At 39.7% G+C, this 12821-nt stretch overlaps 1 protein-coding gene across 1 annotated transcript in view; it reads left to right on the top strand.

Moving 5' to 3' along the window:
* Positions 1–11483, top strand: part of hs6st1a (heparan sulfate 6-O-sulfotransferase 1a) — a 120597-nt gene extending 109114 nt beyond the window's left edge. The window contains exon 2 of the mRNA XM_088913295.1: positions 7973–11483. Within this exon, the coding sequence (XP_088769421.1) occupies positions 7973–8681 (709 nt within the window). The 3' untranslated portion in view covers positions 8682–11483. The remainder of the gene's footprint in view (positions 1–7972) is intronic.
* The last annotated feature ends 1338 nt before the right edge of the window (positions 11484–12821 follow it).

Here is a 12821-nt window from a genome sequence, read left to right as displayed (position 1 = left end):
TGCTTGTACAGAGTCCTCTAATCAGGTCAATCATTTACAGGCTCACATGTCCCCGATTGTAATGCCCAAAGACTGTGCCTGCCAAAGGTGATAGAAACTGGACTTTTATTAGAAGAAGCTGCATTTATTGTGGAACAGCAGTGTGGTTTCAGCCTATCCCTTTTTCAGGGTGTTTTCAAGCCTTGGTAAAATATGGCTTTGCCTTGGTGAGGCAGTTTGGGGGGCCATGCTAAATGTCAGAGAAGGAAAGCAAGCATCTCTTTCCATCCATTTTTTCCTTTCTCCAATGTGTTCCACCCAGCTTTGTGGATCTCCCAGACAAGAGGGTTGCAGTTCTCAAGGTGGTCCCCCGCAGACAACATTCCAGCTCGTGTTCAGATTCATCTTCTTCAAGCCCAGCGATTAGCTTGCCGGGCAGAAATATGTCACTCTAATGGTCCTGCTTAATGTTCTGTCAGACAGCCTGCAGAATCCACTTTTCTTCAAGATCTGCCTGTGCCAGCACTATCTAACCATATCCCTGGACCTTTCTGCTCAGAAATAACAGGGTGACCATGCTCTTTATTGACTTCCTAATACCCCATTGTGACTGTGAAGGGGTTTCAGCTGGCAGCCTTCTGTACCAAAGTGTTTCATCTTTTAAAGATGCATATGTATCATCTTTCACCACAGTCCCTTAGACTACATTTGGATATTATAGAGCACCACCAATGTTTACCAAAATAAGGACAAAAAGTAAAGAAAATCAGCAACTCATTTATTTAATCACTTGTATAGTTTTGTAACACTAAACAATCTGATTATTTTACCTAGCACTACCTTTGAAATATTTATTAATATACCGCTAGCATACTAGTAATATAAACAATATCCCAATAGTTTACTGTAATGTAGAACAGTATACTATTACAGCGTAATCCGCTGCTATTTTGTATTTGTATGCTTGATTTTTGTGAAGCATGTGAGAGAAGATTTGGTATTAGTATTGTACAGTTACAGTACCTCTGTAGATGGATTCAGAAATGACCTTTACAGGATGTGAAGCAATTATTCTCTTTTTTTCACAATGCTTAGCAGTCTGCTCTGAATCCTTTACTCAGACTATTTTTGGTGTGCAGTTTCCTTAGAAGGGGAAAAACAAAATCTCAGCATAAAACTCTATATTGACCTCTACAAAATTCTAAAATCAAAGTACACTGAACTTTCTACTTAATAATGTGTTACCCTACAGTATAATGTGTAATGCAATTTTAATTTAGACTGGTTGTGTTAACTATTAATATTTTAGTTGTTCGTGTTTAACTATGATTATTTTTCTATAAATACACTGTTTATTAAGGATAGGAAAACATGAATCCCTGACTGTGTAATCAGATTTTATTCTGTAATATATAAAAAAATATAAATTATATAAATTACACCTTTTTCTATATTTCTGCCCTCCAACGAAAAAACAAATTGTAATGAAAAGGAATTCTAATAATAAAGCTTAGCGTGTAGCTCCATCCTCTGGCCAGTCAGAGAATGTCACAGTTTATACTGTATGTCACAGCTAGAGGCAAAACAGGATAACTGCAGAAATTTACCCTGATGTTTTCTTTTCTTTTACGTGGTGACTCATTTTCGGTTCAGAAGCAAACATTTCTCAGAATTGCTGTGTAGATTTTGCTTTAAAGTATTAATATTGTGCCAAGAAATGTTAGACAAGTTCATTTTTCTTGCATTTTTGAGAGAAAATATCAGAGCACACTCTCATTGTTTTTGCATTAAATTAGCAGTTCATTAACGGGGATGTTTGCTGCAGGTTTCTGTTCTTCATTACCAGTCCTAGGTGGGCAACTGACAGAACTCTGTGGGTGTAGTTTGTGCCTAACCAGGAATGCCAGTATTGTTTGCTGTGCTCTCTGCCTTTTATTGGTTTATTAAATAGGTTTTTATGTGTCCTAAATAAATGTGACTAAAACACCTTCTGGCAAGTGTGTGCAGCTTAAGAGAAACTTCCAAAATAAAACTTAATTTATTGATAGGAATGTTACATGACAGTTCCATGCTGTGGTTTCTAAAGGCAAATAACTAAATGATTTATCTAAGTAAAGATCTTTTGAGACTTCTTTGCAGTTTGTGCTCCTCTTTTTACGGCACTTCAGTTAGTGTCGGTGTCAGTTTCCTAAACACCCCATCAGCTTCAACTCTTAAAACTTCAGCTCTTTATCAGCTGGTGTTCAGTCTATTTTCTTAGGTTCTAACATGATACAGCATGAGAGGAAATGAATCCATTGCTTAGAGGCAGTTTCAGAGACAAATCCACCAACATTATGGTACTAAGGGATGTGTAGTAAATGAGCCATGTCCTCTAGACATTTATATTTGTCCAGATTTTGAGTTCAAACAAGCCTGAACAATATTGAATATCCATACTCAAAGACAAAGTCTCCCTTTGCCAGTAAAACTTTATCTTTACTTTGAACTTTTAAAGGCTTCTAGCTGCTTTTCAAGTCAAAGAAGTTAAGGTTTTTTCCTTCCTTCAAAAACATTACATCCTTTTCATCGAGAGAGCAATTTGCTGAAGTGCTTTAGGATGTAAGGATGTAGGCAAAGAATGATGGATTCAATATACATTAAAAATTAGTTTTAGTAAATTAGGTGAGACCATATTCTCAAATACAGCTTATAAACATTTTCTGGCATTGAACGACATGGTTAATAATGCAAAATTGAGGCAAATTCAGTCCTTGTTTAACCTAAGCAAAGTAAAAATAGAACAAAAACATACCATTTTCATCCTTGCACAGGGAGACAGACTGTAGCACATATGCAGCTTTTCTAACTGATTAATGTTTTATGTCCTGTCTGTCAAAACAATGACCAATTAACATTTTTTTAAGGTTATGCAAATTGAATCTTTTTGTCCTTATAAACAGCAGGTCACTGTCTATTTCTGGAACATGTATTACAAGATGATATCTGTCATTTGTAAGTCAAAGACAGACAGGCAGGCCTTTTTGTAAATCTGCTTAATGGGACCTTAAAAAGTTTCTACAGTGAATGAGGCCATCATATCTCATTCTGTTAGGCAGGCCAGGGAGGGCAAGCCTGGTGCTTGCTACGTCTGCTGGAAGCTAAGTCAGATAGCTCCTGAGATTGGTCCTGACGTTGACTGAATTGTGCATGATTGGTGTAATCAGATCAGCTTCCCTCTCAGCTTCTTTGGAGGCAGTTACCCATTCATCAAAGTTTTTTCCTCTATGTGTATTCCTGTAGGAGCATGGGCCCCAGGCTCGTTGTGTGACAGATTGAGTTTGTGAGCTAACCAGGGGATTTCTTAGAAGCATGGCAGATGAAGGAATGACTCAGTATGTAGCCAGTGTCCCTGGAAATGAGCTTCTGCCACTGCTGCAGTTTCTGTCTAGTGTTTTTTTTTTTTGTAAGACAAAGGCTGTTAGGCGAGTCATTTCGTTTTGAAGAATGACTGAAAAATAATTCTGAAGCACTGTGTGGCCCATGAAGAAAGCTGCAGTGTAAGGGTTTAAGAGGAGGGATTGTTTAAATAAAGTGATGCTGGGCTCTGAAAAGTACATGTGAAGTAGAAGAAGGTCCCTTATGTTGAAAGCCAAAGAAGGTGGCTATAGATCTTGTAGATTTTTAGGGATTCGTGAGGGATTCGTTTATTGAGCTTCAGAAGCTGTTGGTAATTGATCTCCTTTTGCAGGTCGCGTGGAGCTTGTGTCTGCGTATGAGGCCCCATTTATCTTCCCTCTTCTTGTGTTCCCCCATCTGTGCAAGAGGAGGAACTGTTCACAGGACAGGGATTAAAAGCTTGGTCATGTTTACTGTCAATGTCTATTATGTGAGCATATGGTTTCCATCAATGCTTACAAGTCCACTCACTGTTATATGTTATCTCCGTCTGTTACCATTTTTTCTGTCCTGTTTATAAATCGTAACATTATTCCCAGGGCTGAGAGATAAATCAAGATTAGGAGCCACTGTGGAGCCTGCAGAGCAAATGGGTTTTCTCTATCTCTTTCTCACTCACTTCTCTCTCCCTGCCACACTTTGCCTTGTGAGGTGTTCTATTAATTACATGCACAGCAAGTAGGAAAGTATGAAAATGATGCATCTGGAATAGGCTGATGATTACAGAAAATGGTCAGGTTCTTAAAGGGGCTTTAGCTGTCTCTGCAGATTTCTTGCAGGGCACAATCCAGATTTTGAAAGGTGGGAGGTGAACTGTCAGTGGATTGAAAGGGTTTTGAGTAGGAGATGGATAGGTGCCAGCATCAAACATTCACGTCACTGTCTTGAATTTAATGATTATAAAGAAGAAAGGCACATTCATCAACTGCATTTTTCAAGGGGAAAACAAATGAAAAACTGCGGTTTAGGGTATCAACATTTCAGTTTTTTAATTAAAGTAGTACGTGCCTGAAAATAAACTTATTTCCTTGTAGAAAAAAAAACAATCAGCAAAATAATCAACTATGAGGATCCTTATTCTCTTCATTACATGCTTAGATTTTATTTTGCTTTTGTGTCCAATTAAATAACCCAATCAGTATAAGGATTGCACATTTGGTTGTTAAACGGTTAATTCCTGTTCAAGTCACACAGTGTTCAATGGGTGTGAATTATTGCTTGTAGCTATCATTTAGCCATCTCTCAGGATGAAGACATCAGAATGGCCAGATTCTACCGTTTCTTTCAGAGTATTAGTTGAAACAATTGTGCTAGTGTATGTGTGTGTCCATGTACAGAAAAATGGAAAATTCTGCATCAATCAAGATCACTATCAAACTGTTTGAGTTTATTGAATTACCTTTCTAACTCTCATGAATTGGCATATTGTGCACAGTCAGATTGAATTCCCACTCTGATTAAATTATGAAAAACAGGCATAAAGTTATTAAGATGAATGCTAAACCTATTTGGCTGGTTAGGAGTCAATGGGGAGTTCCAGCAGCAAAATGCTAACAGAAGAAATTCCTGGGTGGGAATGTGTTCTTTGCTTGATCCATGCTGTTAGCATTGCTTCTCTTGCTCTGTGGGTTTCATAAGACAGACTGTAAATGTTGCATTAAATCTACCTCTTCTGGCTGTATGTTTTTTTAAAGCATTGACAGTTGTACAAGAAAAGACTTTTCAAACAGATGAATGCAAATAAAAATGTGAAAATACAATGAATGTAATTTAGCAAGTGTGAATTACTGACCCTCACAGTGAACAATGATTCAAAGTAAATTCCCTGATAAGTGTCTTATATTAGGGTTTGACCCATTCACAGTGTAGATCAGGGGTGTCAAACATACTGCTGTAGTGTTTCATAGCCGTTCAGGGACGCCAAATATGTAATCATAGTGGCTCTCTGAAGGCACCAGTTCTGTAGGGTTTGGGCATTTACTGAGACAATTATTAATTGTAGCAGTAAATCACAAAATTGATTCTTTTGATGGCTTTAGAATCCAACCACGCGACATAACTCAAACAACGCGCACACACAGGTACTAATACACGAGGATAAATTTATTAATACATAGAATATGCATATAAACCTAACAGATCTTATCGTGAGGGTTATCAGAATACAAAAGGTATATATTCAATCAGTTACGAAGTGTTACACATCAAGAGGACATACGTTCAGTATATCATTCATTAAGACCGTTTCGTAAAGTGAACTTGGTTACAACTTCTACATTAGATACTCAAAACAAGTACATAACTCTTAGGAATTAAATTGATATCAACTGGTTGGGATAACAATTGAATTCTCGAGCTGTAATGCATTGAAGTTGAATACTCATCCAATTTCTGGGGATTCAGATCTCCTGCAGGCACAAACAATCAGCTGCAGGCTTGTTGCTGTCCAATCCGCGCTCTCTGGCTCCGTGCCAGGCTGTGCTGTGCGGCTTGCGACGGTGCGCTGCAGATGCTCACTGACCGGCTAGTTAGTGTTGGCTTTAACTAGCAAAGTTTGTGCACAGGAGAAAAGATGACTGTGGATCCCAGCAAGTCAGGAAGAGGACCGGTTCGTTCCTGATGAAGAGCTAGTTCTGAATAGTGATTCAGCTGTCCACAGTTCCGACCTGTTCATGAGGCCTGCTGCTGGTTACTCTCTGGCAACCTCCACTCTAGACTCTTAGAACAAAGGAAAGTTCTGGCACTCGGACACACTGGCCGTTCCGTGGTTGTCCGGGCTGAGTCTCAGGATGGTCAGGAGGCGCGCTGCGAGAATGTCCTGCCCTTGGGAGCCTTCTGCTCCTGGGCCGTCCTGCCCTGGAATTCTCCTTTGAATTCCCTTTAGAACAGTCCACAGAATCCTCTCCAGAATCTTACTGAATCTCCCAAATCTGAATCTTGTTGAATCTGAATCTTGTTGAATCTTTCAGGCTCTCTGTGTTGCCTGTTTTTACCTGGAGGAACTTCAGCTCGTTGATTGGCTGAAAGTTCCATGGGCATCAGAGTCCCACGTGGGTTACTCAGCCCTACCAGTCCCTGATTGGTTGATCAAGGTGAGATATGAGTCACTTAGTCCTGACACTTAGTAATGCAGTCCAGATGTCCATCCGGCACTCCCTAGACTGATAGGCGCCAGTGGATGACCATTGATCATGATAGCCAGACTTAGCTAAGTGCATCCCCCTTTGGGAGCTGTCCTAGGAAACCTTAAATCATCTTGCATGAATAGTTTCTCTGTGGCTGCACCACAGAGATGAACAGAGAAATGGGGCCTCATTTGGGAAGCTCAGAAACACTTAATTCTGCCTTATTATTAAGCCTCGCCGCTACACTGCCCACAAGCCGGATATTTGTTTGTCAATTGCGGTCAGAGCAATCGACCCGGATTTGGTTTGTCAATTTGAACAATAATTTGCACCTTGTCTGAGCCCGAATAGCCCAAATACAATCCAGGCGCCCTTGATCAATCTCGTACTCACAGCATTAACGGTGCTTTTCTCCCTATATCCAATCTCAGAGCCCTGTTTAGTGAGGTCATCTAGTTTGACAGGAGCATATTTTTGTGGAAAAAATGAGACCATGAGACCTGTACACACACTTCCTCTGAACTCCTCCAAATTCTGGAGCATCCTGATCGACAGACTCACCAGAGTCATCCATCCAATTACTAACCCCTTTATCCAAAATAGGGTCACGGGGGATCCAGAGTTTATCCCATCAATTAACAACTGCAAGGCAGGATACACCCTGGATAGAATGCCAGTCCATCGTGGGGCATTGGTATTTTCAGTGTTTATTTTGTGTTTTTATTTTTGATGTCACATGGCATCCCTTTAACCTTGCCTTTAGCCATTGCAGTTTCCTGGTTAAAAACCCTGACACAGTTCTATTGCTCCACTAATTCTGAAACAAGGCAAGCTGCTTTTCACTTCATATCTTCTGCTGAGTGTTAGTTTGTCAGTCCCTTGGGTAGAGTATACAGGTGATGCTCATCAGTAATCCCAGAGCCCAGACAGCTTGCATTTCAATCCTGCAGTTTGTATCAGTTGACATGACTATTCACCCCGCCTTCGATTTGCAAAGGAGCATTTATTTAAGATGCACTGACTGCTAATTGCATTTTAAAGGGAGGTTTTTTATTGTAAAATAAACACCGAAAATGCAAAACATTACAAATAGCACTATTGCATGGTTGTTCCTAATATTGTGATAATTTATGGTTTGTACTGTACAGCCCTCTTGAAAGTAAATTTAAATCAAACTGACCTGCTTTTGCAAATGAGTTTTGACACCCATGGTGTAGATGCCTGCAGGCCCAGCAGTCAGCTTTGTCCGGACAGAGCAGTTCCTACTTCTGTTGTGGAAACCAGACGTTTAACAAGACGTCCTAATGAACGATGGGCAGATACAGTATTCTCCAGTGCACCCAGCAGACTTTGACTTTTTAAAAAAGTAGGAAACAGTACAAATAACCGTAAAAATACTGTTTTTAATGAGCTCTTTGTGATTCTTCCAGGAAATTTTACTACATCACCCTGCTGAGAGACCCAGTGTCAAGGTACCTGAGCGAGTGGAGACATGTGCAGCGAGGTGCCACCTGGAAGACTTCCCTGCATATGTGTGACGGACGCACCCCCACGCCTGAGGAGCTGCCCTCATGCTACGAAGGAACAGACTGGTCTGGCTGCACGCTGCAGCAGTTCATGGACTGCCCTTACAACCTGGCCAACAACCGCCAAGTGCGGATGCTGGCGGACCTCAGCCTGGTGGGCTGCTACAACATGTCCTTCATCCCCGAGAAGAAGCGTGCTCAGATCCTCCTGGAGAGTGCCAAGAAGAATCTCAGAGACATGGCCTTCTTCGGGCTGACAGAATTCCAGCGCAAAACCCAGTACCTCTTTGAGAGGACCTTTAACCTCAAGTTCATCCGGCCCTTCATGCAGTACAACAGCACGCGGGCCGCTGGCGTGGACGTGGACAACGACACCATCCTGCGCATCGAGGAGCTCAATGACCTGGACATGCAGCTCTACGACTATGCCAAGGACCTCTTCCAGCAACGCTACCAGTATAAGCGGCAGCTGGACCGCAGGGAACAGAGGATAAAGAACCATGAGGAATATCGACAGCACCGGTCCAATGAGGAGCCCCCCAGGGAGGAACCCGAAGATCCAGCTCGCCTTCCTACTGAGGACTACATGAACCACATCATTAACAAGTGGTAGCCCACACAGCACAGAGAGGGAAGGAAAGGAAGGGAAGTGATTTATTTTTATTTCCACAGTCATTCACAAAGTCCTTAAAGAATGCAACAAGCTTTTGAAACCCAGCAGTGGTGGCTGACATTCCCACCATTCACTCGGAGGCGGTTGAAACTGCATTGCCCTGCTGTGTCTTTAGGGACATGTGGTGACAGCGACGGCCTTCTCCAGTCCCTTGCGCTCGGCCTTCTGAACCTCGGAGGCTTAGTTCTCGAAACCAGGGGGATTCTAGGCCAAGTCAGGACAGAGCTTTTACAGCAGTGGGCCCAAACAAAAGAGACCTTACAAGTCTTCCAGGTTTTGAAACACCTTTGGAAGTCAAACAACAATTTATTTAAGAAAGTACAGCCTTTTCTGTAAAACAGAGGTATTTGCTTAAAAATTAACAGCAGCGAGAACAGAAGACACATTCTAATGTTGGTTCATGACATTTTAACTGGACTATATAATTTTAGTGTTTCAGAAAGAAAGGTTTTAATGATGAAAAGACCAAGAAAGCTGCCTACAGGCTTTTTGAATGCGGTTTAATAGATTCTTAGGTCATTTGATCTGAGATTTTAAATATTTGTTTTATTGTTTTGTGTTAATTTCCTTTGTTTTAAAACTGTTCTAAGCAACGTATGAGTGAAGAAGTCATAAACTCTATTGACTATAACTGTTTGCATTCTCTGCGTACTTGGGTCAACCTGTTAAAACTTCTCTGCTTGTACTAACAGATCATGTGACTTTTGGAGGTATATGATGTCATGGACACCTCTTTTTTCTGTGTTTTATAAATTCTGTTTGAAACTGTAAAATGTGGTCTGCCCCACTGCTTGTAAGCGGTTGTCACTAGGTTCAGTTTTTTAACATTAGGTAGTAGGACCTCAGTGATGTGAACCATGGGTTGAAACCCATAGCATCGATGCACTGGAGCCTTCTAGATATCTTTCAGGTCCCTTAACATGAAGTTGATTTGAAGGAATGTTAGAGCCTCTTCAGATGGCTTAACATCAAAGGTTCTGTAGGTCAGAAATAATTTTAAACCTCCAAGCTTTTGTTTTTATTTTATTTCTTTGACAAATCAAGGATTAAATTGAATTGCTGGATTGTTCTTTTACTGGGATACACTGGTATTGTATGGGATGATATCCCTTTGTCTTGTGAACACATAGCAATCATCCACAGTTCAAAAGAGACACTAAGATTTCTGCATTTGTTAAATGATTATGGGGGGGACTACATATTACATTTGAGTGCACTGGGGAGAATCTGGAATGGTTTAATGAAACTTGCTTCACCATTTCCTTGTCTCTACTTTTAACTAGCAAAAGGTATTTGAGGTACCCTTCTTCTGGTTCACAAATACTCTCCTGTAAATTGTGTACAATGTGTTCCAAATCCATTGGTCCAGGGCCAGACCGAATGTGTTTATAAAAGATTACAAAAGTAGAGGGAGAGACTGTGTCAGCTATCACCAGAATCTACTCTGCTTCACACCTGATAACACTGACAAAGACATATTTTTCTTTTCTGGTATCTTAGCAGGTTTCCTTTACAGTTTTGCTAATTTTATGATTACTCATTTGAACTAATGGATGAGTACATTGTGCTGCAGTGATTTACCTGTTGATACAAGTGTGAATCTCCATGCAAGCTGGTTTTTGATGGAAACCTGGATGGTGCCACGAATGATGTGCAGTATGTCTTACATAAAATAGTAAGAATCCCAGTGCAATATCATAATCATGCGATTTTAGAGACCTTGTGGGATGCAGTGTTGTCCTTGGATGATTTTTTCCCCATTTTTTGGGTCAGCACTGATCACAATAATGTCTGTATGGAAACATTACAGACATTCTTGGGCCTTCAAATGAACTGACGTTTCATCACCAACAGCAGTAGGTGAAAGAGCAGGGGCACTAAGAGAGCACCTTTGGGGTTGTCTGCGATCATATTGTCAAAGAAATGTATTCTTAATGGTGGGACCATATTTCCTGAAGGTTCCAAATATGTTCTGAGAAAAACTGCAAATTCAAGTACTGTACGTAACATTCAAGCTAAAGCTTTGTTCAAGGCCTTTTTGGAAACATGATCAAAGTCTTAAAAAGGCAACCATTTAACAGAGTATTTTATATTGTTTAAAAAATTAAAAACACATTGTATCCTGCTTTTAATTTAATATACAGAATGCTTTAACTGGAGAATGACTTAGCAGTTTTTGACTGACAAGCAATCACTGTTGTTCAAGCCAGTGCAATATAGAAGTCAATGTACTCTTGTTCATTTTTTCCTGTTAAACCAATGTCTCATTTAATGGCCAGTACCCCACTCAGGATTCAAGAAAGAAGGTGCTTGGTTCTCCTTCGTCTGTCTGACCCAGCTTTAACTGTAACAGGAACAAAATGTAGTTTAACTGTGAAGGTTCTCTATGGGTTTCATAAAAAAATGCGGACCAATGTTTATTGCAGTTGTCTGTTGGATGAGCATTGAAAAGAAGGGTGTAGGTTTTTTTGGGTGTATTTCAATTAGAGGCCCCTTCATCTGAGATGATAATCAAGCAAAGTGGCCTAACAGCTCATTGACCTATTAAAGAGATTAATGAGAATGGTGTGTGATGGAGAAGAAGAGGCATTAACTTGTTGCTGAGGCCCTGTGTGAAATAAGAACTCTTCTGAAGTGTGCTCTTAATTGTGTCCTGCTCTTACTGTATATTGCTCTGAGTATTTTCGTTATCCATCCCGAACAGATCATCAAACCACCAATAAAGAGATTTCATTTTTTAAAGTACTTGTCTTTTTGCATTTCTGATTGCCATTAAAAGAATTCTATATAGCAAACAGTATCAGCTTAATTTTCATGTTTTTTTGTATGCACTACCTCTTGAGAGCTGCTTGTGCAGAGAATGGACAATATGAGATTATTTCGCCATATGGTTTTGAACAAGTAATAATGTATAGGTGGAGAATGATACTTGAGGATCATGCATGTACTAGAGAGATCAACACTGGAATAATTCCACTTTAACATGTAAGATATTGCAATGAACATTCAGATAAAACCCAATCAGGATTAGTGAAGAAAATTACATTGAAAAGGTAAAAACCATGAACTGTATTATCTAACAGTGCTTAAAGAGAACTTCTGGATTATTTTTCAGGAGAAGTCTTTCACTGCTGTCTGGAGCTATTCAATTAATTGCATTCTTCAGACTTCTGGAGAGCAGTCGCATCCAGGATAATTAAAGGCACAGGAGGTAAAAAATTAAGCCTCCTCCTTGGCTTTATAAAGCAGTTGAGACGAGGGCACAGTTCACTCTAAAAATGAATATGTAATGATAAACAATTGCCATAGATCATGAATATTAATAAACCACATTCATTGCACCACAGAGGAGAAAGAGGTGACACTGACGTTTTGTGTAAGTGATAATGAAGCCTGGCAAGCAAAAACATGCAAAGTAAAAAGCTGTCTGCTCTGGGACCAGGATCTGAAATAAAACACTGTATTAAATCCTTGGTGTTTTCTTCACTGCTTCAAGCAAATACTGTGGATCTCTTGCACATCATGAAAGCTATTAGACACGGACCAAAATATCAACTACTGAATGTTTAAGGTGTTGTCTTTATCTACATAAAACTAGGATTATGAATAATTATATCTATTAAAAATTGTTACCGAATGTTTTACTAATTCACTGTAGTGCACTGACCATAGAACTACAATTAACCCTTATTAAAATGTCTTACTGGTGAATGATGGAAATTACAGGTAATTACCATGACAACTTCTGCAATCTCTTACACATGTCAGAATTGATTTAATACTTTAGAGAGTTGTAATGTTGTTGGGTTCTGACAGGTTATTAATATGAAACCTTATTAATGTGAACCAAAGCTTTTTTTTTAACTTACTGGACACACTACACTATTTTAAATTAATTTTTATGTAGCAGGGCTAGGGGCATCTTATCACCAACGTAAACGCTGTACAAGGCTCAGAATGAATTTTCAGCTCGTAATGCTACTACTCTCATTTGAGGATCTCATCCACACCTTTCTTAATGAAACAAAATTTAAATTGGCACTTGCCAATTCTTTTTTTATGTTGTCAGCTTCGCAATAG

Source organism: Atractosteus spatula, chromosome 4 (genome assembly GCF_055471065.1).
Source record: "Atractosteus spatula isolate fAtrSpa1 chromosome 4, fAtrSpa1.hap1, whole genome shotgun sequence".
NCBI lineage: Eukaryota > Metazoa > Chordata > Actinopteri > Semionotiformes > Lepisosteidae > Atractosteus > Atractosteus spatula.
Note: the sequence above shows the minus strand (reverse complement) of the source record. Positions and strands in the feature narration are given on the sequence as shown.